At 30.9% G+C, this 27,296-nt stretch overlaps 7 protein-coding genes across 10 annotated transcripts; 2 read left to right on the forward strand and 5 right to left on the reverse strand.

The window, feature by feature from the left end:
* Window positions 1–108: 108 nt before the first annotated feature.
* On the reverse strand, window positions 109–2,483 carry LOC113793470 (uncharacterized). The gene is made up of 2 exons (XM_027343514.2): window positions 1,259–2,483; window positions 109–910 (listed from the first exon to the last, which is right to left on the reverse strand). The coding sequence occupies exons 1-2, from the start codon at window positions 2,097–2,099 to the stop codon at window positions 171–173; spliced, it is 1,581 nt and encodes a 526-aa protein (XP_027199315.2). The 5' UTR covers window positions 2,100–2,483; the 3' UTR covers window positions 109–170.
* LOC113793473 (carbohydrate sulfotransferase 12-like) lies at window positions 2,471–7,463 on the reverse strand. The gene is made up of 3 exons (XM_075822461.1): window positions 6,575–7,463; window positions 4,614–6,516; window positions 2,471–4,564 (listed from the first exon to the last, which is right to left on the reverse strand). Exons 1-2 carry the CDS (start codon window positions 6,938–6,940, stop codon window positions 5,437–5,439), a joined length of 1,446 nt encoding a protein of 481 aa, XP_075678576.1. The 5' UTR covers window positions 6,941–7,463; the 3' UTR covers window positions 2,471–4,564; window positions 4,614–5,436.
* Window positions 7,464–7,960: 497 nt separating this feature from the next.
* On the reverse strand, window positions 7,961–10,712 carry LOC113793472 (glycogen-binding subunit 76A-like). Of its 2 annotated transcripts, XM_075822443.1 has the most exons (2): window positions 10,044–10,712; window positions 7,961–9,427 (listed from the first exon to the last, which is right to left on the reverse strand). In XM_075822443.1, the coding sequence occupies exon 2, from the start codon at window positions 9,307–9,309 to the stop codon at window positions 8,179–8,181; it is 1,131 nt and encodes a 376-aa protein (XP_075678558.1). In that variant the 5' UTR covers window positions 9,310–9,427; window positions 10,044–10,712; the 3' UTR covers window positions 7,961–8,178. The 2 variants fall into 2 exon arrangements, with proteins under 2 accessions (XP_075678558.1, XP_075678551.1); XM_075822436.1 differs by lacking the exon at window positions 10,044–10,712 and having other exon boundaries at window positions 7,961–9,965.
* Window positions 10,713–11,584: 872 nt separating this feature from the next.
* Adat1 (Adenosine deaminase, tRNA-specific 1) lies at window positions 11,585–12,888 on the forward strand. Of its 2 annotated transcripts, XM_075822496.1 has the most exons (4): window positions 11,585–11,768; window positions 11,824–12,087; window positions 12,146–12,714; window positions 12,788–12,888. In XM_075822496.1, exons 1-4 carry the CDS (start codon window positions 11,681–11,683, stop codon window positions 12,851–12,853), a joined length of 987 nt encoding a protein of 328 aa, XP_075678611.1. In that variant the 5' UTR covers window positions 11,585–11,680; the 3' UTR covers window positions 12,854–12,888. The 2 variants fall into 2 exon arrangements, with proteins under 2 accessions (XP_075678611.1, XP_027199163.2); XM_027343362.2 differs by having other exon boundaries at window positions 12,146–12,888.
* Window positions 12,699–13,449, reverse strand: Ppcdc (phosphopantothenoylcysteine decarboxylase). The gene has a single exon (XM_027343365.2). It carries the CDS (start codon window positions 13,447–13,449, stop codon window positions 12,877–12,879), a length of 573 nt encoding a protein of 190 aa, XP_027199166.2. The 3' UTR covers window positions 12,699–12,876.
* Window positions 13,450–13,642: 193 nt separating this feature from the next.
* LOC113793343 (uncharacterized) lies at window positions 13,643–16,593 on the forward strand. Its single transcript, XM_027343360.2, has 2 exons — window positions 13,643–15,261; window positions 15,318–16,593. Exons 1-2 carry the CDS (start codon window positions 13,775–13,777, stop codon window positions 16,591–16,593), a joined length of 2,763 nt encoding a protein of 920 aa, XP_027199161.2. The 5' UTR covers window positions 13,643–13,774.
* On the reverse strand, window positions 16,530–27,209 carry LOC113793342 (E3 ubiquitin-protein ligase SMURF2-like). Of its 2 annotated transcripts, none has more exons than XM_075822384.1 (9): window positions 26,978–27,209; window positions 24,018–24,760; window positions 23,480–23,518; window positions 21,044–21,173; window positions 20,846–20,979; window positions 18,066–19,687; window positions 17,825–18,003; window positions 17,290–17,732; window positions 16,530–17,230 (listed from the first exon to the last, which is right to left on the reverse strand). In XM_075822384.1, exons 2-9 carry the CDS (start codon window positions 24,538–24,540, stop codon window positions 17,028–17,030), a joined length of 3,273 nt encoding a protein of 1,090 aa, XP_075678499.1. In that variant the 5' UTR covers window positions 24,541–24,760; window positions 26,978–27,209; the 3' UTR covers window positions 16,530–17,027. The 2 variants fall into 2 exon arrangements, with proteins under 2 accessions (XP_075678499.1, XP_027199160.2); XM_027343359.2 differs by lacking the exon at window positions 26,978–27,209 and adding an exon at window positions 25,395–26,130.
* Window positions 27,210–27,296: the final 87 nt, after the last annotated feature.

The raw sequence follows: 27,296 nt of genomic DNA on the forward strand, positions 1-27,296 counted from the left end.
GACTTAAAATAGTATAGGTATTTTTAAAAATAATCAAATAAAGGATATAATTCACACACAAAATTGATCACAGATGATAGTTATAAAAAAAAATCAAAGAAGTGAAAATAAATGTAATTAAAAACTATTATTATTTAAAATTTTTTCTTTGATAACAATTAATTAATTAATTATTGAGAAATTAAATCCAATCTATAATTTTGATTGTAATTATTGTCCCAATAAGCCTTTCCATCTCCAGTTTTTAAACAAATGGCGAATAACATTTTCGGTGTTGAACGATAGTGATTGCATGGTGATGGATCTTCGATATTGAAATCTTGTTTTCTAGCATGGATTACAAATGAAAATTTGTCTCTATGGCCATCATGCGAGCCAAGCATATACGTTGCTTCACGGTCAATGTACGTTTGCCATTCATCAAATGAATATCGAACAGATACTCGTTTTTCATAATGAATATTCATCACTGAAACGATTCCATACACAGTTGTTTCAGCCATTGACAAAGAATGCAATAGCACTTTACATTCAGATAAACGATGATTGAAAAATGGACTAAGAGATGGATTTACAAAGTTATTAGCAACAAATTCAAGTTTCTTCGAAGGTCTTGATGCTGCTAATCGAGAATTATTCTGAATATGACTTTCAGTTTCATGCCAACTGTCAGTATTCCATTCGCTGTTTGCAGGAGGTGTGTATGAGGAATAGCGACGAAGTGGTAACTTTGAATCTTTATCAAAAAAGCAAACATTTTCCAATGCACGGCCAATAGTATCAGCAAACCGTACTTCTTTCTTTTTATAATTAACGCTCAATGACTTTGATCGATTCGATTTTGATACAGAATTAATTGATTCTGTTTTTTTATCTTCTGTTTTATTCGATTGCTGAGCTCTTTGTTCATCTGTATTAGCAAAAAAAAAAAAAAAATAAATAAAAATAAATAAATAATATTAATAGAACAAATCAATTAAATGAGGTTCATTAAAATAAAATAAAAATCAAATGCCTTGACATGATGCAGTTAGTTAGCGGGAAAAAAATTGGCTACTGTCGTCATCGATCGAGATGACAGCAAAGAAATGTGATTGATTTCATAATTCTGATACAACATGTCCCAATGAAAAATGAAAATTTTAAATTTGGAATCAGCAAAATTGCAATCGATTGTTATTATTCTTAGAGTCTAACACCATAGGCATCATATACCATCTACTATTGAATCAATCTGCAGATTATTTATTAAACTTACAGGTATGATTTGTTTGTTGAAGATGATGGTCAGCATTGTCGTCATTTTCATGATGTTTTGATAATAATTCCAAATCAGGCAAAGTTGGTATCATGGAACTATTTTTTCGATTTACTTGTTTATTTGATATTTGACCATCTGAAGGAGACTTTGATATGGCCATTGAATCGTATTCGCTTGATTTAGTCATTTCGATTTTTAAACGAGCCAGGTCTTCTTCGATTGTCGTTTTATTTGATTCATCTGAAACAATTGAATTATCTTTACCTTTGAAACATTTTTTAACAATAGACAAATCTAATTCAGTAGATGATCTTCGTCGTTTATAAATATCTAACGAATCGACACGAGAATTTTTTTGCTCTTCTTGATCCATCATTTCATCATCAACTGTGTTTGTTTTATTTTTTACTGACTCAACAAATTCATTTTTATCTTTATATGAATCAATTGAATCTAAACGTTGTGAAATTTCATGGAAATTTTGATCAAAAAATTTGAGATTAGGTAGCGAACTTGTCAATAGGGAATCATCATCCTCATTAGTGGACGAATTATCATTTAAATTGTCGTTTGTAGGGGTCAATTTATCCGAGTACAGGATAGGCAATGACATCGAACATCCGATTTTTTGGAAGAATATTGCAGTCGAGGGTAACAACATATTGGATGTGGATTTAGCAAACGAAGATGACATGACAAAATTTCCATTATGTTGATCCAATCTGGACGTCTGGCCTTTGAATGACACATTTCCGGTATTGAGCGATGCTGTTGTTGCAGCTACCGCTGAATGACACCAATTACTATGATGGCTCATCGATAACAATGGTGTAGACATTTTTTTTATACTTTAATTTCATTCAATCTATGGAATTTTGTTGACAATTATGACGAATTTAAAGAACAGAAGTCAATGTTCATACATTTATCACAGTTTTTGAACTTTTTAATAAATTTAAACTTATTGAAATTTGATTGAATTGAATTCATCAAACTCTAGAAAAATTGAAGATTCATTCATGAAAAAGAATTTTGTTTTCAGTTTTGCATACAATTTTTTTTTCGTTTGATGTAGCACTAAAATTCCTGGCAAACACTCTCTGGGTTAGCAATGATGTGAGTGATGATGATGATGATGATGTAGGATGTAGTCAACATGCTCGACAACATTCGAATTATTGATAAAGTATAGTGCAGTAGAAGTATTGGTAGAGTGGTAGAAAGATATATTTAATAGTAGTGAACTATGGTCTGTATATATAGTAGTAACAACAGTTACATTAATTAATTAACATTAATATAATATTCAATGATTGTTGATCGAGCAATCCTCAACACTCCCCTTGTCGATATACAATCATTTACCACTAAAATACGACCTTGATATAAATGACCAAGTAACAATGGTAAAAGACCACCAGGCAATCCATCAGAATTATGGTTGTACACAATGAACCATCGATAGACAATTGCCACAATCAGGTTACGATTTAGATTCGGAACATGCATCTTAGTTGTCGTTGTTCCAGGCAAACATCCTTGGAAGAGTGAACCACAAACTTGTTCGAGCTCCCCTATTTGCGTAGACACTTCTTGTCTGTCATCACACTTGTTTACAATTTCACTGGATGATCCAACAAACGATTCTTCGCACGAAGTTGACGGTACCACAATATCAACAGAAACGTCAGGCAAGCTTTCACCAGAAATAGCTGTAACAACTTGTTCAACAGTATTCTCTGCTATGCCGTTCTGAACAGGTACTTCGACTGATTCGAATTTGTTCACAATTCCTTGATCACAATCACTTCGATAACATCGCTTTTCTTTCTTCATCCAATTGTAATGACCTTTCTTTTCCACACTTTAGCTTTCGGCATTCTGGCACGAACCAAATACATATTCTCATGGCTACTTGATCGATCTGCATAGATCACTGGTTTTCCGCTCTGATAAACAACAGTGCAGTCGTAATCACCCTTAAAATGAATATCTCCACGTTTTGTCAACTGACCAAGTGATATCAAATTCATCGGTGAGCTTTCGACAAACCACGAGTTGGATAAACTAACTGTTTTCCACTCAAAGCCATTATGTAATTCAAGTTCAACTGTGCCAATCCGAGACGCCTTAACTAAGCCACTACGCGTTATAATGTCATTCACCTTGCAAGAATGGAGATCCACGAAGTACTTCCGATCATTGAAAATATGTCCACTTGCACCACCATCAGCAAATACTTCACAGTATTCATCAGCTGTCCATGATGATCCCAGCAAATCAGACAAACAAGGCAAACCTGCCATTTCAGATGATACAGACATAACGTCTTCGACTTCATCATCAACTCCATGATTCTTTGCAATAACATTATTACGATTCAATACTTCAAACTGCCTAAACGTGTCAAGGCCCATAACCTATTGATAAAGTATAGTGCAGTAGAAGTATTGGTAGAGTGGTAGAAAGATATATTTAATAGTAGTGAACTATGGTCTGTATATATAGTAGTAACAACAGTTACATTAATTAATTAACATTAATATAATATTCAATGATTGTTGATCGAGCAATCCTCAACACGAATCGAATCAAAAAATATTTTTAAAAAAAACTAAAACAAACATCCATCAAACAGCGACGACGAAAATATCTCAGCAGATCCCAAGATGAAATGCATGTAAACAGTGTGATTATAAGATGTGGTAAATGTTGATGATAATCGGAGGTTATGCAATCAGCAAAAAAAAAATTGATCACGGTGATGATCACGATAGTGGTATTGTTGAATGATGATCACCAAAATTAACCTCGAACCACCAAAAAAAAACTGATGATTTTTTTCTTGTTCAGTTATTTGTTTTCAATATTGCTCAAGATTTTCGTTTATTTATCTTATTTATGATTTCGATGCTAATTGTCAACAACAGTAAATGATTTATCAATATTTTAACCTAACAAAAACGCATTGTTCATTGTCGTCATAATCAAATCAATGAAGAAAACAGACCAAAAAAATCGTATGATAAAAAGGCATGATTTTTTTTCGAATCGATTATCTTTATCATGCAATGAACACGCGATATATTTTCTTCTTTACAAAACCAAATAATTCACAAACAAACAATAAAAAGTCATTGATGATCAAAATGAATTTTTGATTGACAGGATTTCGATCGTCTATTTTGTTTGATCTTGTTTGTTTTTAAACAATTCCATCATTGAAATAAGTTTTTGATATCAATCATTCGAATTAGTTGATTATATTGAAAATGTCATTTGAAAAAAAATCATTTAAAATGACTGTAAACAAACGTTACAATATATGGCATACATGAATTGTGATACTTACCATTAAAAAAAAGTCCAACAGTTGTCAACAAACAAACAAAATCGGCTATCTTGGTATATGCCTTCGTTGTGATTTATGATGACAACATTTTAATTCAATTTCTTAATTTAGATTCTCAGAAATGAATTAAGACTTTGTATCACTTCGATCATCCGGTGATCAATAATTAAGCCAGATGAATGATTAATCAAGAAAAAAAACATGTATTGACTGAATGATAGTTGATGTAAATATTTGTCCATTTTTATGGAAGAAAAAAAATGTTTACGACAATTAGATTGGTAAAAAAAAGTTTATTCTATACAACCATCTATTGATTTGACTTATTCAAAGAGAAAAATTATCAATTTTCCAACCTAATAGTTTTCGGATAAATATCGGCCAAATATCCATATACAGTGGTACGTCGGTTAACAACGGTGATCGGTTCCTGAACAACCGTCGTTAACCGAGATACAATGCAATACTTGTTTTTTAATCATCGTTAACGGTCTCCTGACCGAAATCGTTAACCGAAGTACCACTGTATCAGTATGGTTGCCATGTGTTTTTGCTAACTTATTTAAAGGACGAAACATTTGAACTAACTTTTTTTGCTGAAGATTTGGCCTTTTAAGACAATGTTTTTTGTTTTGCTTTTATCATATCATCTCTCATGCATTGGGTCGTTGGAAAAGTTCACTCGACTTGGCTCAATTTTTTTATATTTTTGAGTTTTTATCATTTCTGGTGAAAAGCGATAAAAATGGGATTTTTTGTTTGTTTAAAAATATTTGATCGAATATTTGATTTTTTCAAATTGAATAAAATAATTTACAAGATTTTAATTGGTAATCGATTCGAATAATTCATTGATTGTATAGCCGAATAATTCGAAATCTAAATAATATATTTTATATAGCTCAATCAATGATTTTGGTGATAGCATTGATAAATAATGAATAGTTTCAGCATATTTTAATCGTTGTCGTTGACATTTTTTTAATATTAATGATGAAACATTGTTTTTCATTGAGAAACTAAATTGTTCATTTAGATTTTCCCATACTGTAACATTAATTAGTTTGTCATTTGCTCGGGATTTAAAATTACGAAAATCTTCTTCGCTTGTTTCAAGTTTTCCAATAAAATCATAATGAACTAAACATGGTTCACATCGAGTCCATACAGGTGCCCAATGTTCATCATATTGATATGGATCATTGGGTAGTAAAAATTCCTCTATAAATTCTTTGAATGTTACACGAAGTGTTGGATCTCGTTTTTTTCCATGAAGCTTATCCAATAAAGGATTCCAGTAGTGTTCATAAAAAAACTGTTCTTCTTCCGGTTGTCGTTCAGCTTTATCTTTAAATGCTGATACAACTCTTACGAATGGATGCCGAACAAATATGGCCTTATAATACTGTGCTTCACGTGAATGCACCAGAAATGTCGGTGATATTCGATACAATTGATCATTTGATTTGAAATGAAAGTTGGATAAATTATTTACAGATTCGATTGGTGATCGATCGATCGTATCATTCAAAGCGATGGAGGATAAGTTCTGATTTTCCAAGTATAAAAACAATTGTTTAATTGTAGTTGAAGCTATTTTCTGCACAAAACACGTAACAAGTCGATGATTGTCATTCACCAACAGAGGACATGTACGCGTGCTACAATATTTATATTGAAAGGATGATGTATTATTGCCGCCATTGCCATGATGTCGATGAGACAACGTAAATCGACGACGATTTGTTGATAAATGCCATGTGTTAAAAATTCTATCCAAGAATCCATAATATTTACATATACGATTCAATCGTGTTCGACGTTTCATGTATCCTTCACGGTGATAAGATTTTTTGTCAGTGCAATTCATTAATTGTTCTTTGTTCATATAATGTCGGGCAATCTTATCGTGAATAAAATTAGAATTGTTTGCAACAACAACGGACAATCAAAAAACATACCTTAAATAATTTTTTCAGATTTTCTTCCGTTATCTGTTGAACAGTGTGTGATCGGGAAGCATTTCTTAACGGTTTTACCATCAACGATGGTAAAGGTCGTTGTACATTCCCAAATATAGGATATAATTTCTTCTTTTCCATATGTCGTTTTGTCAATTCTTTCAGAGGATAATGCCGATAATCAACACGATAAAATGATGAACGACTTTTATCCAAATAATTTGTCATCATGTAAAAGATAACTATCGTAATGAACAATGCGATAAATATAATTAACCTTCGAATTGAATAGTGTCGAGATTTTATTTGATTCTGTGATATAAAAACCAATGAATTTCCATTCATCGTCAATGAAGCTGTAGACATTGTTGCTTATCAATGTTGATAAACATTAAGATCAAAAACCAAATTTCATTATTGATCATCATTTGTAATCAAATACTACGTCATCAATCGTTGCTAATTGAAATCAGACCTTCATTCTTAACAAAAATTGATTGGTGCACTGAAAATGATGAAGAATCCATGAAAAAAATTTGATATCACTTTCGCTTTTAATGAAGATTAACAAATTTATGATGACGTATGAAAATTGTAAAAGTAAATACGATTTCATTTCTTCGTATTTCCATTTTTATAATAACAAAGTGTTGAACATGAAGAATAACAACAAAATACTGTTGCTTAAACGGCTATCCTCCAGGCTGGACATTAAAAGTTGTTAAACTTGTTGATATCTCAGACAGCTGGCCGTAATGCCGTATAAAACGTTGGAAGCACTTTTCCTTTCTCCAAAGCTATATTTTAAAAAAATTTCCAATAACCATTTTTATACCAATACTATTTGTTTTCCTATGTATTATGATCATTTTCCGGAAAATTTAAATATAATTCGATTGAATGGAAATTATTATGTAAATCATTTTTAAAAAATTTCATTTTCACACTTGTTGACACGTTTTCCTTTGCAAACAGTAAATCAATTGAACATCGATTGACACACGCGACATCAAAATCATTTTATTTATCAAATATTTGCAACATTTATTTTATTATCGATCAAAATAGAAATTTCGAGTTGTTTATGGATATTATTTGTTTTCCTTTATTCGTAGAAACAAGATTATCATACATTAAAAACTTATATTATCGATGATGATGATGATAATAGGAAAAAAATTAATGACAAAAAATTGGCTCTTCGACAAAATTCATTTTGAATGAATTGATTAAATTATTATGAAATCCAAATCGAAAAACCAAAATCCAAAGTATATATTTTTTATATTAAGCAGACAGGATTGTTTTCTTATCAAGGCATTTTTCAATGAAACAGTAATAGATATATACAACCGGCCCTATAGAAATCGTAATAACTTTTGCAAATGAATTAAAATAATAAAGTTTATTTAAATATAGTTTATCAGATAAAATATAAACAGATCAAGATGATTAAAATCAACTGAAGAAAGACAGATAGTTTAACAGATATTTTTAAAAATGAAATCCATATGATTATTAATATTTGATCAAAATTTCTTCTCATAAGTGTGGAATACATGCACATATTATGACATGAACATTTTTGAAGTAAAATTTCATCATTAACATCGCTGATAAATAAAAGAATAGTTCATACCAACATTATTGTCCCAATATTCATCGAGATTTTCGGTTAAATAACGAATAGCAAACATTAATCGTTGTCCGGGCATCATTGTCTGATGACCATTTGAATTTACCGCCAATACAAAATTGACACTGAATTTATCGCTAAAACCATCATTAGAATTAGGTACATAAGTTCCTGGAACTTCTATCCATGTTAGCCATTCATTTGTTGTGTATCGTAAAATGACTTGTTTGTTAAAACAGACGTTCAATACGCGAACAATGCAATTTATGCTGAAAACATAATTGGAACCGGTAGGGCCACTAAGCAAACAATTTTCAAGACAAATTTTATTCGTACGAACACGTTCCATAAAATTGACAGGATCAGAACTTGGCTGTGCAAAAAGCATTCGCATAGTTACTTGCATTTCATTTGTTTTGGCTATTGGATGGTAATTCAAGTTGAACGAGGGTTGATGAATAGAACGATTCTGTAATAACCAATCACGATCTTCATCATCAAGTTGTAATGATTTGAATGCTGACAACGGTGGCATATAAGGAACATCATCGACAATATGGCGAACTGATGCCAAATCAAGACCCATAGCATCAGCAAATCGAACGATTTTCTTACTGCCAGGAGTTCCTGGTGGAGTTTTGCCAGTTTTCAATGAAGTCGAGCGTACCAGTGTTGAATTTCGTCGGTCATTTTGACTGCTATCATCCGACAAAATGTAAGAATTATCACAATCACAATGTATCATAACAGACTTGTTGTCAACATTTTCGAATGTGTCGTTGGCTAAGCTGTCATCATTTATAATATCACTTTGAATTCTGATGTAATCATGACTATTATGTTTTTCATTATCTTCCCGAAGTTTTTTGTTTAAAACAGCACAAATGGTATTAAGATCAAGAATGGTGTCATTGGATCGTGGTGTACCATCAAAATCATTGACAGGAGATGATGGATATGATGATGATGATGGTGATTCGCAATTTGAAATTGTTGATTCACTTTCATTATCACTATCAGAAGAACTAAATTCCTCTTTTTCATTATTATCTTTAATATCTTTGATTTTCATTGGTGTTGAATGACATATGCCGGTCATTCTTCTACGTGTTAAACGGGTCGTTTTTGAATTATCTTGAACAAAATAATTTGAAATTTTTTCATTGACAAAATCTTCATCTACGATAGATTCGGTACCGGAATCTGAAACAGATGTACTGGATGAAAAAGAAAATTTTTTGTTATGTTCTGTTGACAAATTAACATCTAATGATGAATCTCTGTTAGTTGTGATAGAATAATCGTTACTGCTATCAGGACTAGAAAACATTTTTAATGTTGGAGACAATGAAAATATCGGAGAAGATAACTCATTATCGCCGGTTAATAATGATGGTTTTTGAAATATCGAAGAATTATTTTCAATATAATTATTAACAACAGAAGATGATGTCGTTGACTGGGGATCTTGAATTAACGTTATTGATGAATCGTTCATTGTGGTATAAAAATTATCTATCGAAAATTATAATCAAATGCAATTATCTATTTGACGAAAAAATTGTTTGCTGCTGGTTGACAAATAAATTTAAAAAATAAATAAATAAACGAATTTACAAATGTGACACTTCTTTCATCGTGCTATGAATAACATATTAGGTTCTAAGTCAATTGATTATGATACTCTTTTTTAGAAAAGCATGAGCAAATATTCAAAAAAAAATATTATCGTTGTTTAGTGTAAATGATTATCATCAACAAATTTTATCATTAAATCATATCTTTCTTCGCAATTTTATTCAATTCGACATTCAGATGAAAACAATGAATTACCATATAATTATTATCGACAAATAATGAGTTGTCAATAATTTTGTGATGTTTGATATTGTTGTCAAGAAAATTTAATTTCAAAACAAAACTTTCACATTCAAAATATTGACACTGCCAAAATTGGTGAGCATGAATGTAGAACTTAAGTTGATAAAAAAAACCATAAAGCCAGCAACAAATGTTTTTTTATTTAAGATGAGAAAAAAATAATTTCAAATCGGCAAACGTGGAATGTCATTTACAGATCGACAAACGAAAAACAAAAAAATTCAAAAACTATGCCACTTGCTGTGGGACGATGTTTGATCATAATCTGTCGAGATATATTCCATTCATGATGACCGGCAAAACAAGAAATTTTTTCTGTTTTTTTTACTTATCTTGTTTTTCAAATATTTTATTGGAATTCAGTGGCAGACAACGATGATGACGGTCTGTCTTCTTTTCTAAGGTAATCGGTTGTTTTAGTTTTGATATTGTGGCCAATGATTTTTGAAAGAAATGATAAAGTTGGCCAAAAAAGAAAACAGTTTTTAAACTTTTTTCTGAAGTGCAATAGACTTATGGTTTAGTTTTGACTTTACGATAGTCGAAGAAAACGATGGGTAACCAAAGATACTAATATTTATACCATTTTCAATTATCAATATGAAAGTTGTAAGCGTATAATTTTTGTGAGTTGAGAGCTAGATTTATATTTGAACGACAACAAGTGGTATGAACATGATAAACAATGATAATTATGATAAAAATATAAACAGATTTTGTCGTTTTTGTTTGGTGGTAGTTTGGATTTATGAGTTCAAACTTTGTTTTTGCTTTTTTTTGATTGCTTTATTGTTGAACAAATTTTACTCATCAACACATACTCTTTATGACATTTTCATACGAATTTCTTGGTGGTGTTAGTTTGTATGATGAAATTCATCATATGGATGGATACCCTTGATGAAAAATTTAATTTGATTGGCTTGTTGCCGGTTCGGTTTGGATATATGCATACATCAGAGAAGAATGCCAATTGTTTTCAGATATAAATAACATGCTTACAAATGGGAATGGTAAACATATTTTTGTTTATCATTCAAAACTAATAAGAAAACATTCAACTCATGGAATGCAAAGAATAATGTAATGGTAATTTAACGATCCCAAAAGAAATTTAACATTTTCTATACCTGTTTCGATTCTGGACACTTTCAATTTAAAAATAATAATTTCGTATATGTTTTCAATATCAATTTTTGATAAAGATGAAAAGAATTTCGCTGAAGATTGTCTGAATTGATAACAAAAAAAAATCATAGTTATAATGTAACAATCAGCATCATCATCAACAAAAAAAAAGAAGGCAAACATGGTTATATTTAGAATTATAATAATTGACTGCTTAAATGTCAACTCATTTCTAACTAAATAATGAATGTATGGGAATAGATTCAAACGATGCATGAAAGAATTTGAATAATTATCATCATCAACAACTATACCATTATACTAAAATTGAGAATTTTTTTTACAGAATTTAGTTTATCAATTTTCAAATTGACACTGTTCGCATAGGACGTGTATATTAGACATTGTTGTTGAAATCAAAACAATCTAATTAGATCATATCTAAATATCAGTTTGATATAATGGTTGATAATGACCCAACAGATAATGACTTAAGGATTGATCCCAATGTCATTGCTTCGCTCTGTTACGATTCATATAATAGATTAGGTAAATCGATCCCATTTAGAAAGATAGCATTTTAATTTGAAAATTTTTACTATAGGCAAATCGGGTAAACCGAATCCCCGAAAAAATGAATATACGGTTATTGCTGGATTGGTTGAATATCGAGAAAAAACATCGCCAAAGGTTGTTTGTTTGACGACTGGAACAAAATGTTTTCCAAATAATGTTCCCTATCGTCATGAAGATATTGTTGATTGCCATGCTGAACCATTATTAAAAAGAGCTTTCAAATGCTATCTCATCGAAATGATCAACGATTGGTTTGATACTAATAAAAATCTAGATCAATTCTACGATAAAGGTGTTATATCCAATCAAATTATACTGTATTTTCAAATTTTAATCAAACTATATTGCAGTATTAAGTGGACGTCATTATTGCCTTTTTGTTAGCCAATTTCCTTGTGGTTCGTTTAGCCGCTGGAAAGGTGATTATCAAAATAATTCAAAAAACAAAAGGATTCGTGTCAATCGTAAACCAGGACGTGGAGAATTTTGTCCGAAAGCTGCCTGTGTGCATAAAATTGCTAAATGGCGAATTTTCGGTTTACAAGGATCTCGACTTTTTGACATTATTGGAAAACCGATAATTTTCAATCATATTGTGATTGGTAATTGCGAAACTGATAATTTGGAAACGCTGGATGGATTCGATTTAGTCAAAGATTATTTAACAACAGATCAAAAAGAATACAGCAAAGTTGCGAATAATTTAATAGGTGAATTTCAATTTTCTCAACCTTATCATTTACATTTTGCTCAACAATTCAGACATCAAGAATTTGTTAAAAACAATACGCCATGTGGAAGCTCCATCGTAGCCTGGATGAACTGTGATAAAAATTTAAAAACTGAAATATTAGCTAACGGCCGGCGATTAGGAGCAACAAAAAGAAAAACATTCCCCAATACTTTGGGTACATCAATAGTGAGTGATTTTTATTTAAGGCAAAATATTGAACAATTAATTGTCAAATTAAATGTAAAAAACATGTATTCAGAAAAATATCAAAAAGATTGGAATACAGCACAAAATTTTTTTTCAATTTTTAAAGATTGGCCAATAATTGATGTTTGATTAAAGCTTATTTTATTTTACAAATTCCATAATTTTTGTTATAATTTGATCAACTTCTGCCATGGCTCCCATTCCATAATCACCACAGGCTAGCTTCTTAGAAATCGGTCCAATTTGAATATAGCCTAATTCTTTTAAAACTTTAATGCATTTTTCCGTAATCGGATGATTCCACATATAAACGTTCATAGCCGGTGCAAATAACAGCTGTTTATTCATATCCCAAGCGCGTATTATACAAGAAGCCAAATTATCACAAATACCGTTAGATATTTTTCCCATTGTGTTTGCATCCAATGGCGCAATCACGCCAATATCGGCCCAATTTCTTAATTCAATATGAAGTACAGGATCACCCATTTGTCTCCATTTTGACCATTCATCTGCATCTCGAAAAATGGAACAGGCTGGTAATAAATTTTCAACTTCGACAAGTTTTAAAAAATGCAGGCTTGGTTCAGTCAAAACAATACGTATTTGGAACGAATTGCCATTGGCTGGACGTTTTTGTTGTAATTTCTTTACCAAAATTGGGAGTTTGATTGCTGCCACCGAACCCGTGACAATAATAAGTATATTGGTCATAATTGGTTGAAATTAGAATTTATATTTCTAAAACTTAAAAAAAACAAATACTGAAGTAATGAACACCTTCATCGATGCATTTGAATTTTCAAACGATTGGTGGCGGCTTTTATCCGTTATATTCTCCCAATTTGAGTCGGTCTAATATTCCATGTTCCAACGAGGATCTAATGAATTTTTTACGCAGCTCAGATGCGAAATGTTTGATGTAAATGCTATATATAAATGTCTGAAAAAAACTGATGGATTGTTTATAGAAACCAAAACAAACATGAATCTATTGATGTTGATGATAAATCTTTATCAATAATTATAATTATAAAAAATGGCTAAAAAAGATGATGAAGAACAGAGAAAAATTCTGGCAACCACAAAATCAGTGCCATCAAGTGATGCTAGGAAATTATTATTTTCTACCGATGAAAGTCTTGATGATGATTATGAAATTGATTTGGATGAAGATGAAGATGAACAGCATAAAGCACCGTTGATTAAAGAATCGAAACTTCAATTTACGACAAAATCATCACATAATAAGAAAAAGAAATCGGTCAAGTTTGAATGTAATGGCAAATCAAACTCAATTGAAGATGATGACGAAATGACTTCGTTATCGAGGTCGAAACATTCGTTAAACACTCCGCCACCAATAACAATCGGTAAAATCAAAATCTTTAAACCTTCACGCCGTCATCGAATGCTGCGTATTCGTCGTTTTTTAAAACATTGTATCAGTTTAGCGTTTTGTATAGCATTCCTATTGTTTTTGCTATTGAATGCAAAAAATCTACCAGATATCATACGTTCAGCTTTTGGTATTCAACCATTTTCATCCATCATTAGTAACAAAGATAAAAGTATTATATGTGATCATATCGTGACCAAATCAATATGGCAGCAAAATTTTCCAATGTTGACCATTGAATCGGCGTTACGTTTAGTCGATGTTAACAATGATACATATCTTGATGTTATCGTGCCATTTGGAACCGGAATTGACGCAGCTTATTATGATGATACTTTGTGCCAGATATATTTCAATCAGACACAGGAAAAAAGTAAAACGGTAGGATGTGGTGGTGGAGTTATGGCATTAGATGGAACGAATGGAGAACCGATTTGGGCACAATATACACCCCATGAAATGTTCGCTGCAAATTGCAATGGCGATCTTAACAATGACGGAGTCAAAGATTGTATTATTGGTGGCCGAATGGCTTCACTTTATGCATTTGATGGTCGAACTGGCCAAGTTTTATGGAAAATTACTTCAAGTTTTGGAGAGCCAATCTCAGAAACTTCCAATTTTTACACTCCATTGATGATACCCAAAGATATTGATAGCGACAATGTTCCCGAGATAGTGGTCATGCATGGAGGTGATCCTTTGCGCAAACCAAATCAACGTGTGCGAAATGTTGCTCGTTTGATGGTTATTTCTGGAAAAACTGGCCGAATATTGAAATGGAGTTATGTTCCAAATAATGCCGAAAGCTATTACTCACCACAATTATTAGTACATCCAGATGGAACTTTGTTAATACTTTATGGTACCGGAGGTGAAACACATCCAGGTGGTTTATACGTTGTTGGATTAGACGCATTACTTAATGGGCAGATTGAACATAATTCACGAGCAATTTATCAGGATTGTTGCAAAGGTGTCATTGCACCACCAGTTTTGATTGATATAAATGGTGACGATGTTCTCGATATCATTCTTGCCAATTTTAATTCAACCGTATTCGCTTTTGATGGTTTTACTTTTGAACAGATTTGGAAGCATGAACTTCCTGGATCAGAAACCTATTGGTAATTATTACTGAAAATTGTTGTAAATTGTTGATTTTCACTCATTTTTTTTGTAGCACTCCCTCGATTGGCTATTTCAACGAAGATGATGTACCTGATTTTGGTGTCATTTATCAATTTGGCCCAGGTTTTCCTATTTATTATTACTCAGAATTTCATATTCTTGATGGACGAAATGGAAAATCTTTGATTGACAATCCAATACGAATGTCCATAGGGACTCAATCTTCTCCATTAACAGTTTCAACTTTAGCTAGAAATGATATGTTTTTGTTTTGGTATTCTTCGTGCACTAACTCTTCCCTGAACGGCAATTCAACTTATAAAATCATCAACGATGATCCTTTCCAACTAAGATCGGATGCTACGGTACATGAAACATCGCGAGCAGACTTTTGCCGCATTAGGTATGGTGAAAAAACAAGACAATACACACAATTTCTGGCTCTAACTCCACCGAATAATTTGGAAAAGATTTATGATTCTCGAACCGATGAGCCAGTCATAGAGAAATTAAATTATACAGAAATAAGTTATAAATGGTATCAAAGCAAACAAGTTGTACAATCCAATACTCCATCTTCCTATGAAAATTGGGGTACTGTTACTAATGTCAACGACGGACAACAAATGAATAATTATGGAAATTCACCTATTGCACAAACATTTGAACGGTATGACAATGTTTTTTCTAATCAAAACACTTTGGATATGCTGAAAAAATTCAAAAAATGGTCCAAAAATGTACCGAGTTTTGATATTGGTGAATTGAATTTGCAACAACAGCGACGAAAAAGACATGTTGGTCTTCACAATGGTGATTCTATTCAACGAGTCATATCAACTGGTACATTAGCGCCATCATTAAAATCATATTCTGACAATGATCAATTACCAGTTGATGGCTCAATCGATATTATATTTGCAACATATACATTCCCTCCATCTCAAAGCGTACGATTAATGTCCGATGCAATGCGAACTTGCGTTCAAAGTTATTTAGCACAAGAAAAAGAGTTACGATTAATGAATGATGATTCTCCATTTAAACAAATGAACTATGATCATGACGCATTTGAAGCGGCCATCAACGAAATCTGTGCAAAAAAAACTGGCGATTATCAACCAGCGACTATGGTGATGGATGATGATCCAGTCAAAAGGAATGATTGGATTCGTGAGATGGGTTCGATGACTGTCCATCGAGTAAATCTAAAATGTTTCGATAAAATGAAACAAAAACAGATTCCAATCAAAGAGTACAAATATCAAAGATGGCCAAGTTATCTAGGAATAATGGCCGATTCTGTTGCCAACTTTATTGATGAATGAAAATGAAATTGAGAAAAAATTTTATAATGAAAATAATGCACAAATGAATGACAAGTAACAAATAAATTCCCTAATAAAATGTGAGAAAAAAATTTCAAAAATTTTTTTTGTAATGTTTGACAGTGATAATGACTGATTTGTTGTTGTACTTGGTAATGGCTGTAGGATGATGGTCCATGAAAAGTTCAGAAAAGGAATTGCTGTTTCCATATATCACAGCAAATTTTCAAAATGATGAACATCTTTTATGTATTGTTTCATAATAAGCTGAGCAATGTAGGAAGCTCTTTTGCCAAAAATACATCTTTATGATAATGAAATTGATGACTGAAATAATGAGAAAAAATAAGAGGCACAAACATCCAAATACTTTTAGACTGTTTTGAAAATGCATTGGGAATGTAAAATTAACATAGATTTATCATCAATTCAATTCATTCAACTGCAAATCCACAAGTCTCTTCAATCGCTTGTGTTAATTTTTCAAATAATTTTTCATAATTCTCATAGGGAGGAATGTCGATTCGGTTGAAACAGGTATGAGCTTTGGGTAGATTTTCTGTATCGGCATCAATCAAATGTATGGTAAATAAACGAGGGGCGGCTGCTCCGGTTGATCCTTGTAATGCTTTAAAGCCTATTAGAAAATAATAAAAATTTATGACATTTCATTACGATTTTTAGTTGAGCACAAACCTTGTAATGGAACTCTTGAACTGCCGGTCACAAATTGTAATAAACGAGCACGGCGCTCTTCACTAAATAAATCTACTGCTTGCCAAAACCATTGCACAATATTCGATTCCGGTGAGCAATGTTTTAACCGAGTATGCTGTTTCCAATCAGCCAGATCAATTTTGCCCAATCCTCCAATGACTAATTCCAATTCTTTTTCATCAAAATTGCCAAGTAAATGTTGCGGCACTAATTCACAGAATCCTTTTTGTAAGGCTCGAAATTGTTGTTCGATTCCATGCGTAAACCGAAAATTAACATACAATTGTACATATTCTTTTTTATTCTTTTCAGTGACAATAATATTTTTTCCATTTGGCTTTAATTCTTTCACTTGAATTTGGCCAAATGAATCGTGATTTACCGAAAAAGTCATGTCTACCACAGAGGTTATATCATTTTCACTGTACATGGATTAAAATAGAATATTTTAGAAAATTATCGAATAATTAGCTTATAGTTGTTGTATCTAGAGTTATATCTACGTGACACTTACAGCATCCATCGTAAACTGCGATAAAGTTCGGGATCAACTGATTCAATATCATCAAGCGTGATTGGTTTGTTCAGTAGCATCTTATAGAATGGTAAAGTGAAACCTCCATCAATATAATGTCCATGGAAAACAGCGATACCCATTACACGTCCAACAAAATGGAAATATGAAAGATGATCCTGCAAATTATATGTTCAAATTAGATCAAGATTATCAAGCAAAATAAGTAAAATTATATTACCGGATTAATAGATGAATCGGGATTAATTTGTAGCGTATATATATCATCTCGCGTATATTGAAAAAGACCATAATAAGGATTCAACATTTCATGTGATAACAGATAAAGCCATTCACGAGCTATACCACCATAATCCAGACCTTCTTCGTCTTTAAATTTTATCATCAATCGTTTACGTAAATCTTTTGGTCGTAGTTTTAGAATGAAACGATATGAATCCTCAAAAATATCATCACGAGATACTTCGATTCGACAATGACCAGATTGTGGCTGAAATGCTTGCAATTCTTGTCGTAGTAAACTCATTTTCTGCACAAGATTTCGTCGTTTTTGTTGTTGATTAACTGGCAGGCTTGAGATTCCATTTTTAAGATTTTGTAGATTATCACCGGCAGTAGTAATTGCAGTACGTTTAATTTTGCTGCTACTATTGCTATTATCATGATTTGAAGGATGAATATTCGAGCTATCATTAGATTGTGGTTGTTGTGAATGATTGTTTAATGTCTGTGAGCTTTTACTTAATGATTTTATGAGATTGATTATCATTCGGGAATGCGAGACTAAACGTGGATCAGTAAACTGTGTTGTTCGATTTCTATGATCAACATAATAACGACGGCCACCAGACGTATGTCGAACTTCCCAGCCACACCCTAGTGGTCCTACTAATTCGTCAAGATTAATGTCCATATTGATTAATTCTCGTGGGACTCGTGGATCTGTCCATGTACTGTTGCCAGAATCGATTTGATAAAAGTATACCTGACCTTGCGGTGTTGTTCTCATTTCATAGCCTACGGGCATTGGAGGTAAAGATTGAGTTCTGTTATTATTATCATTGTTACTACTAATTGCTATTTCCGAATCGGAATTGAAACAATTATCATTATTATTATTAGCTGCATTCAATGCAGTCATGACAGCTTCATGCAGTTGATTACGAGCTAGATAATTTCGATGGCGAGTCGAACGACGTTGATGATTATTTCTCTGTTGTTGCTGTTGCGGACCCGTCGATTGACTCGTGGGAACTGAATTCGCTGATGAAACACTATTAGTCGATTCAAGTGAACTTTGTGGTTGATGATTATGATGTTGATGAAGATGTTGGTGATGGTGACGAGAAATCGAACGTGAAGAAGCTGGACGGCTTGGTGTTTGTGAATTAGATACGGTTAATGCTGCCGGCAGAATAGGTCTTTCCCATTGTGTAGTGCGCAAAACATGATTCATATAATACAAACGGCCATTTGATGTACGACATTCTGTCCAACCATCGGGTAAATCATCAACACCTTCAACATAGTTTCGAGATCGTGTAATACCATCTTGATTGGTAGAATTATCATCGATACGATTATCAGATGCAGTCGTGGTATTTGTTGTAGGTGATGCTGTTGTTACAACCATATTCTGCAATATGGCACTATTTCGATGTGAATGATGATGATTGCTGCCATTTGCAATGGTGACATTATTGTTTCGTGATGAATTATTATTATTAATAACTGTTGTTTTTGATGTGGTTGCCGTATCACGAGAAATCATACTAATCACCAGTTGACCTTTGATTATATCGGGATCTTCTTCACGAAATTTGTGCAAATCAAGACGTTGATCTAAATTAAAGAAAAGACAAACAAAGATTTTAAAAGAGATGGAACAATAACGTTTATCATTGCTGTTAGAAAATATAAATGTTTCAACCCACGAAAAAAAACTTGTGGCCATCATCTGGAAAAACCACCAAAATGTGGCATTATGATGCGTGCATGAAACACGACAGATATTTGATAGATTTAATTTTATTTTTGTGTGATATTGTAGGCGGTGTATGGTGAATGATAATCATAAAACAAAATAAGTGAGATAAATATACAGTTATCTCATAAACAGAAAATCTAGTTCAAGCCAAACTTTGTTAATATTATGAGATGATTTATTTTTCATGCTGTAAAATGGAAACCAGATCAAACAGGCAAACAATTTAAATTGAATGAATAAGATAAAAATTTCAATAGCGAATCTATATTTTAATTATAATTAGTGACAAACAATCAACCAGGTTTTGTCGGCTCAAACCGGATGAATTGATAAATATTATCACAGTCATCATAATAAACTTGCGCTAAGAATGTACAAAGACGTGACCAATACGCCGATTAAATTTCATTAAGAAAATTATCTTTACAAAGGACAATCATCATTTTCAAATAAAATGTGAAATAAAGGACAATGGATGTATTTCTCTAATTAATAAAGAATGAACGTGTCAACGACAACAACAACAAAAAATGATAACAACGTGGGTGACAAGCGAATTAAAATTCCAGATGAAACTTAACACATCAATTTTAATCAATCAAGAAATCTGAAAAATAAAAGCACACACAAATACGAAACATTTGTTTAAACAGAAGTTCAGTTCGACAACTAAATTAACATCTTGATGCTGATATTTTTATTTTATTTTTATTTTTTTTTGTACATAAATACTTTTCTATCAAGACAATTTTCATAGAAAACTGAAAAAAAATTCAACAGGTGTGGCGACATAACCAATCGGATTTCGTGCAGAGAAACAATAACAAACATGCATTGAAAATAATATTCGATATCAATTAATAACAGAAATGTTATCTCATACAACTTATTACGGACTACCGCTGGTTGATTGAGAAAACAAAAAGAAAAAACCCCCAAACATTAATGATTTTGTTCGAATAAATCCGATGCTAACCAAGCAATATAAAAAATATTCATAAATTCATACTTACATCCAGCATCCTTTAAACTTTGTATAAGATTTGGCATAATTTTAACACAGCCAAGAAAACCGGCACCATGTTTTTTATGTATTTTCTTCTGATTCCATATGGATATTGTTAGAGAATCATTTTTTGTTAAATATCTATTATTGATAGGAAAAAATTAATGAAAAAATATTTATCGAAATTTTTAATTAAAATACATACAGATCATAATTTTTATTCCATTTTGGACTAAGAGTATCTTTACATATATCAGTTGTATGACATTGATTACCGGTGATTGCATTTGATGGGCAAGAATCTACAGTAATTTTACAGAATGGATCCGGTAGACCTATAAAACGATACAAACAATGAATTTCAATGACAAATGTTATAATTATTATCATTATTTTTATCATTACTATTATCCAGAAATACAATTCAAGAATTGTTCTATTGCATCAAAAGATTATCATTAAATTCAAATGAAATAACAGATGGTGAAGGCATAGGCCATTATCATTTTATAAATAAAAATACTGTGATCAGTGAAGCGAACAATAAAAACTACAAATGAATGAAAAAAAATCCATGACATGTGACCGAAAAAAAAATTGAAAGAAACGATAGAAGCCTCCATTAGCATCGTGAAAATGGCATTGAAATTATCGAGCGAACAAAAAAAATTCATCTCCCATTTCCCTGAGAACCTGCTTTAATCACATTAGGAATGGATTACTCGGAAATGGTCGACAAAAATTGAGGATAATAAACAAGAAAAGAATTTTTTTTTCATATAGAAAATGAAGATTAAAAAGGGCAACACATTTTCATTTCATTTTATTCGTTTTCGTTGATGATCGTCATTACCTAAGTTCGAAGAGAGAGATAATAGATGTTCGGATGATGACATCTATTTGAAAAAAATATATGAATGTGATATATAATGATGATGATCATCATCATAATTTTATTCGAATCTTTTTGATGATATTTATTAAATGAAAAAATAAAATAAAAACATCAACGACTTTAACAATAAAGAATCAGAAATTGTTATATTTTCAACAACAACAAAAAAATATATATTATTTCTTTGGATAACAATCTCGAAAAAAAATTTGTTTAAAAAAATAATTAATATTTTTTACTGCGAACTAAACCTGCTTGATCAAAAGTAAAATTTCATTTATTATTGATTTCATATAATTTTTGTATACGAAATTCATTTCTTTTTTTTGCAATTGAAAAGTATGAAACAACAATAAATCGTTCAAACATCAACAACATCATAATAATAACAATAATAATGATTGCAATGCAATCAAATATTGGTTTGACTGGATTGGAAATGGGGAAAATACAAAAATCTTGAAATTTAAATTCGAAAATTGTATGGTTTATTATTATTGATGATGATGATGAAAGTCAACTAACCAATTCGTTGTTTGAAAAATTACTTTGATAATTCAAATAAATTTCATATGAATGTGTATTATTATTTGTGTTTGAACAAATAAAACTTGCAAAGATTTTGAGAGCATTTATCTTAACTTAGACTAAATCTATGCGAAAAATAAAAATTGAAACAAATCTATATGAAAACTGTTGAAAAAGTCAAATTGTTTCGGTTACTATTGCTTTTTCAGTTATTTACATCATGATGATGATGTTTTTTCCATCATCATAAAGTCAAAGAAATAGATTTGAACAATAAAATAAATTGTCTCCTAAATGATGACAATCGAGTACAACATTGGTATCTTGGTTAACAATAACATTTCAGCAATCATTCAACAAAACTATCGTTAATCAATGCAGCAGCAGTCATCGTTAAATAAGACATTTTCGGATGGTCGAGTTTTGAACAAATATCGTATTATTGGTATAATTCTAATCATCACTCTCCATCCGAATGAAATTCAATAAACTTCGAACATCGATTATGATGATGATGATAATAATCAATTGTTTTAATGATAATTGTGAACATTATGAACATTGATGAACTTTTTTTCGTATTTTTTTAAAAGAGAAAATAGTTCCGGTTCAACAAAAAATTATTGTTTTATTCTTTTATAGACTTATGCAATGTACACAAACCAATATGAATGGCTGAACAATACCCTTTTTTTTCTATTTTTGACATAATTCAAATGAAAATAAATTTTCTCTAAATATCTCATTCGATGATAACAACTAATAGATTAATGGCAACTTTCTGGTGAAAAAAAATAAAAGATAACGTTCTCCTGTTTTTTACTGAGTCAATTTTCAAAAAAAAAAAACATCGAATGAAAAGAATTCTGTTATAATAGACTTGATCATAATTCTTTAGGAAATTCTCGCTACTGCAATAATCATAATTTATCATTTTTATTCAGTACTAAAACATGTAATCAACAAAAAAAAAATTTTATCAAAACCATTTATAATCATAAGATTATTCCAAAAACAGCCACGAAATTTTGGGAATTCATTTGAATAAATAAATTTTTTTGGAATCTAATTTATTGGAATAGTAAAATTTAGTGAAGAAAATATGGTAATTATGTTCTGAATGCACGAAAATTGATTCCGGATAAACAAAAATTAAAAATTATGATAAAAAAAAAGATAAAAACATCGATCAATAATGAATTAAAGTAGTATACTTACTGAAAAAGTCTCTTTTGACCAGATTTTTGGCACAAAACACTGTTCAATTGACAATTCAAAAATAAATAAAACAAAAGAAAAAAGAACAACATTAGTCATTGAAAATAATGGATATGATCTTTATAATTAATCAATTAGAATTCAATTTATCGCATACAGCATTATTATTTATCGGTCAATTTATTTTTTGGTCGATATAGGCGACAATTACTTCCGTAATTTATCCGAATTTATATGAATCGTTGATTTTCAATTATGATTCAAAAATTATTCATACAATAATCATTCATGCGTTGGCATGCTTTCAGTACATTTAATATCAATTTCCTCGGATATAGTATTTAACTACTAGCTAGGAAATATTCAGCAAAAAAACGAAAACTATTCATGGCGCCAATTACCAAAACTAATTTGTTGAATGCATAGAATTTCATTTTAAAGTGGTAATTATCATAAAAAAAAAGTTTCGCATGTATGATAAGATAGCCTATCTTGCATCATTATCGATTGTTAATCGAAAAAAAATTGTTGATCTTACCATTTAGTCTAATTTTTGAGATCTCTGTTGTTGAACCATTATTCAACGATTGACTATTTGTTGAAGCGATGATAATTTGACTATGACTACGTCGATGATGATTTAAACGATTCGTTTGATGACCATTACTGCAACTACTATTACTATGTTGATGATGAATAGGAGAATCGATGACCATATTGGGTACCATATTATCATTCACTAAAGAATTTTGTTGCTGTTTATTGGATGATGATGGGTGAGTTATCGGACTTCCGGTTGTTGAGGTAATTGGACTAGTACTAGCAGTGCTACTATTACTGCTGCTACTGTTATCGTTTCGTTGTTGATTTGTTTCTGACGGAACTGGAACAGCTATACTATGATTACGATGGCTAGGATTAGTTATTTTTGTTTGTGATGATGATGTCGATAATGCAATCGTTTGTGTTGCCATTTTATTGTTTCTATTGTTGTTCAACTTTTCTTTGGCGAGCAAATGTTGCTGCTGTTGACAGATCGACGACTTGTTTTTTGATTTCATTCAAGAAAACAAAAAATGCATGTAAAATGCAAAGAAAAAAAATGGTGGATAGAATCACAATATTACATATGGTATGTGGTTGCAAGTATGATCTATCGGTATTGTCTGCTTTGGTTGAACGATTCAAAATCCAACGATTATGTTAATGATGTTGTCATTCATTTCATTTTTAGTTTTCAATCATAATTTAACAACGATAACATTAAACATGATAATAAATCTTGAATGAATTGTATGAACAAAATTTTGATGAATGGATAAAATAAATGAATAGATAATAAAAAAAAATTAGAAAAGGAATCACATAAATAATAAACTAATCGATTAGATTTTGAATACATCGATATTATGTTGTGTGTTCATTTCATTCTTTAGCTTTCTATTCACAAAAATCAGAATAAATTTCATTCTAGATTCAATCAATTGTTTGCAATTTCTAACAAATTCAAATTCTCACCTTCATAGCAATGATCATCATCTATTAATATAATTGTTATTGATTAACATGTCATTGACATCGATATGAATCTGTTTTTTTTCGAATTGATATATCTTATGATCAATAAATGATAAACTGAATTGCGTAACTAAAATAAAAATTGAAGAAGAAAAAAACCCGAAGAAATCGATGTTTATGAACTTTGATTAAAATTTTAATTAATTTTTTTATTGCTACTAAAAATCTTAACCATTATTGATGATTTTAAAAAAAGTGTTTTCAATCAAAATCGTACAATTGATTGACACATGATAAACAATTAATCAGAAAATAGAAATCATCATATATTATTACATTTTTATAGTATGATATAACAAATGAGAAGAAATATATAAGAAGAAAGATACAAACTCACCATTATTATCATTTATGTTTGTCAACAAAGAAAAAGGTTAAGATTTAATCTTTTGTCGATGATATCTATCAATCAGATACATCGTTTTTCATTTAAAATAAACATTTTTTTTTATTTTGGTGATCAATGTTTGGGAAAAACCATCAATATATCAAAGTTCATTGAATAGGTATATAAAAAGAAATTATTTAAAAATGAAAATCACGCAGTCGATGTTGAATAGAAATGATTCGATGATCAATCAAATTCAATAAATTACATTGAAATTTTGAATATACACTAAATTTGTGAATTCTATTTTCGGAACGTTTTTAAAACGTTTAACCCGATCACACAATAGTGTAAAGAAAAATCAATGACTTCAGCATGAATTATCAAAATCACAAGGGGTAATCAAAACACAAACAGACACAGACACACACACACAATAATTGAACAGATGGAAATAATGATAATTCTGGCCATGGCAATCTCATTCACTCAAAAACAAAACAAAAAATATCCACAATAACATAAAAGCAATGCATGCATTCGAAAAGGGAGAGAAACATTCACGAAAAAACTCAAAACTTGATATGATCATCATTCGTTGTTCCAATATGAAGTCTGCTGTTGTTGTTGTTGTTGTTATGATCGTCTGCGTCCAACAAGTTTTTGTTGAACAACAACAAGGGGCAGGTTTTTTATCATGGCAACAATTATCAGACATGCATACACACAAGCTGTTTTTTTCGATGGTATCCGAATTCAAATGTATTGAATGGAATGTTGTGTGTGTTTATGTATGCAATAACATCGTGTTGATTTCGTCCATTTTTCAATGAATGGAGGATAGGAAAGAAGATAACATTTTAGCTTTCGCGTTTCATTCAGTCATTCTCTTTTTGCCTTCTTTTTTCTATGTGAATTTTTTTATTATTAAAAAAAATTACATAAAATTGTCTCAAGTCATTTTTATTCACACCAATTCTGAAGCCGCTGCTGCTACTATCAGAGATGCTGTTCATGATCATGATCATGTCGATGGCTAGGAATTTATTGAGAGCGAGTGTGATTTTTTTTCTTCTTCTTCTTTGTTCTTGAACAGTCAATCAAGTTATTTTTATTTTGAAACCTGGTCGTGGTGATAGTTTAGTTGATCATGATCATTTCTGATGAATTCATCCATGCATAGGAAATCACTTTGTTCACTATAGCATTTAACTTATTATACGAAAATTATCCGAAAATAAAAATGACAATAACATGAATGTTGTAGTGGACAACAACAAAAATCCATCTTTCTTTTCTTCTCATCATTGTCAGTAATCATTCTTTTCAGAATCAAGATAGTATTTTTTCTCATTCACATCATTCGATTTTAATTCCATGCATATGATTAAAAGGGTAGATGGTAAAAAAGGGAATATTTTTGTTTTGTTAGGAAATATCAAACAAATATAAGAAAAAAGATGAAATGTTCCGAATCTACTACACAGGGAAATAATTTCTTCATAAACACATCAAATAAATATGAATGAATATGAAATTACAAATTTGAATTGATAAATTATACCTTTAAACAGATAAAAAAATAAACTTACCAATTGATGATGTTTATGTTGATGATAATGGGATTAGGCACATTTGTTTGAATCAAAACATAACAAAACAAAACAAACCCATATACCCAATTCGCCCTAATGGCCTAGTCCGTCAGGCGTCAACACATTGCACCAAACAACAAAAAAACGCGAATAACCTACGAACCTTCCGTTCATTCAAAGGATACTGACATAAATGAAAATGGAATGACTGACTGGCTTTACTTATTTAACTGAATGGAACAAATTCTGGTCAATGAATTTTCATTCCTTTTTTTCTGTAACACTATTCTATGTAAACTTTGTCAGTTAGAATCAT

Source organism: Dermatophagoides pteronyssinus, unplaced genomic scaffold (assembly GCF_027571235.1).
Source record: "Dermatophagoides pteronyssinus isolate colony J.1.1.1.1 unplaced genomic scaffold, Derpt_VIB-CSIC_2022.12 sq0001, whole genome shotgun sequence".
Taxonomy (NCBI): domain Eukaryota; kingdom Metazoa; phylum Arthropoda; class Arachnida; order Sarcoptiformes; family Pyroglyphidae; genus Dermatophagoides; species Dermatophagoides pteronyssinus.

Bases quoted from the DNA above. Each gene is read 5' to 3' on its own strand.
- LOC113793470 (XM_027343514.2), bottom strand. From the start codon at position 2,099: ATGTCTACACCATTGTTATCGATGAGCCATCATAGTAATTGGTGTCAT. The intron at 911-1,258 runs GTAAGTTTAATA...TTGCTAATACAG, and splicing joins TCAACAAACAAATCATACCT to ATGAACAAAGAGCTCAGCAA.
- LOC113793473 (XM_075822461.1), bottom strand. From the start codon at position 6,940: ATGTCTACAGCTTCATTGACGATGAATGGAAATTCATTGGTTTTTATA. The intron at 6,517-6,574 runs GTATGTTTTTTG...ATTCACGATAAG, and splicing joins ATCTGAAAAAATTATTTAAG to ATTGCCCGACATTATATGAA.
- LOC113793472 (XM_075822436.1), bottom strand. From the start codon at position 9,708: ATGAACGATTCATCAATAACGTTAATTCAAGATCCCCAGTCAACGACA.
- Adat1 (XM_027343362.2), top strand. From the start codon at position 11,681: ATGGTTGATAATGACCCAACAGATAATGACTTAAGGATTGATCCCAAT. The intron at 11,769-11,823 runs GTAAATCGATCC...TTTTTACTATAG, and splicing joins CGATTCATATAATAGATTAG to GCAAATCGGGTAAACCGAAT. The intron at 12,088-12,145 runs GTGTTATATCCA...ACTATATTGCAG, and splicing joins AGATCAATTCTACGATAAAG to TATTAAGTGGACGTCATTAT.
- Ppcdc (XM_027343365.2), bottom strand. From the start codon at position 13,449: ATGACCAATATACTTATTATTGTCACGGGTTCGGTGGCAGCAATCAAA.
- LOC113793343 (XM_027343360.2), top strand. From the start codon at position 13,775: ATGGCTAAAAAAGATGATGAAGAACAGAGAAAAATTCTGGCAACCACA. The intron at 15,262-15,317 runs GTAATTATTACT...TTTTTTTTGTAG, and splicing joins CCTGGATCAGAAACCTATTG to CACTCCCTCGATTGGCTATT.
- LOC113793342 (XM_075822384.1), bottom strand. From the start codon at position 24,540: ATGAAATCAAAAAACAAGTCGTCGATCTGTCAACAGCAGCAACATTTG. The intron at 19,688-20,845 runs GTAAGTATGAAT...TCTTTAATTTAG, and splicing joins AAGTTTAAAGGATGCTGGAT to ATCAACGTCTTGATTTGCAC. The intron at 17,733-17,824 runs GTAAGTGTCACG...ATCCATGTACAG, and splicing joins CGCAGTTTACGATGGATGCT to TGAAAATGATATAACCTCTG.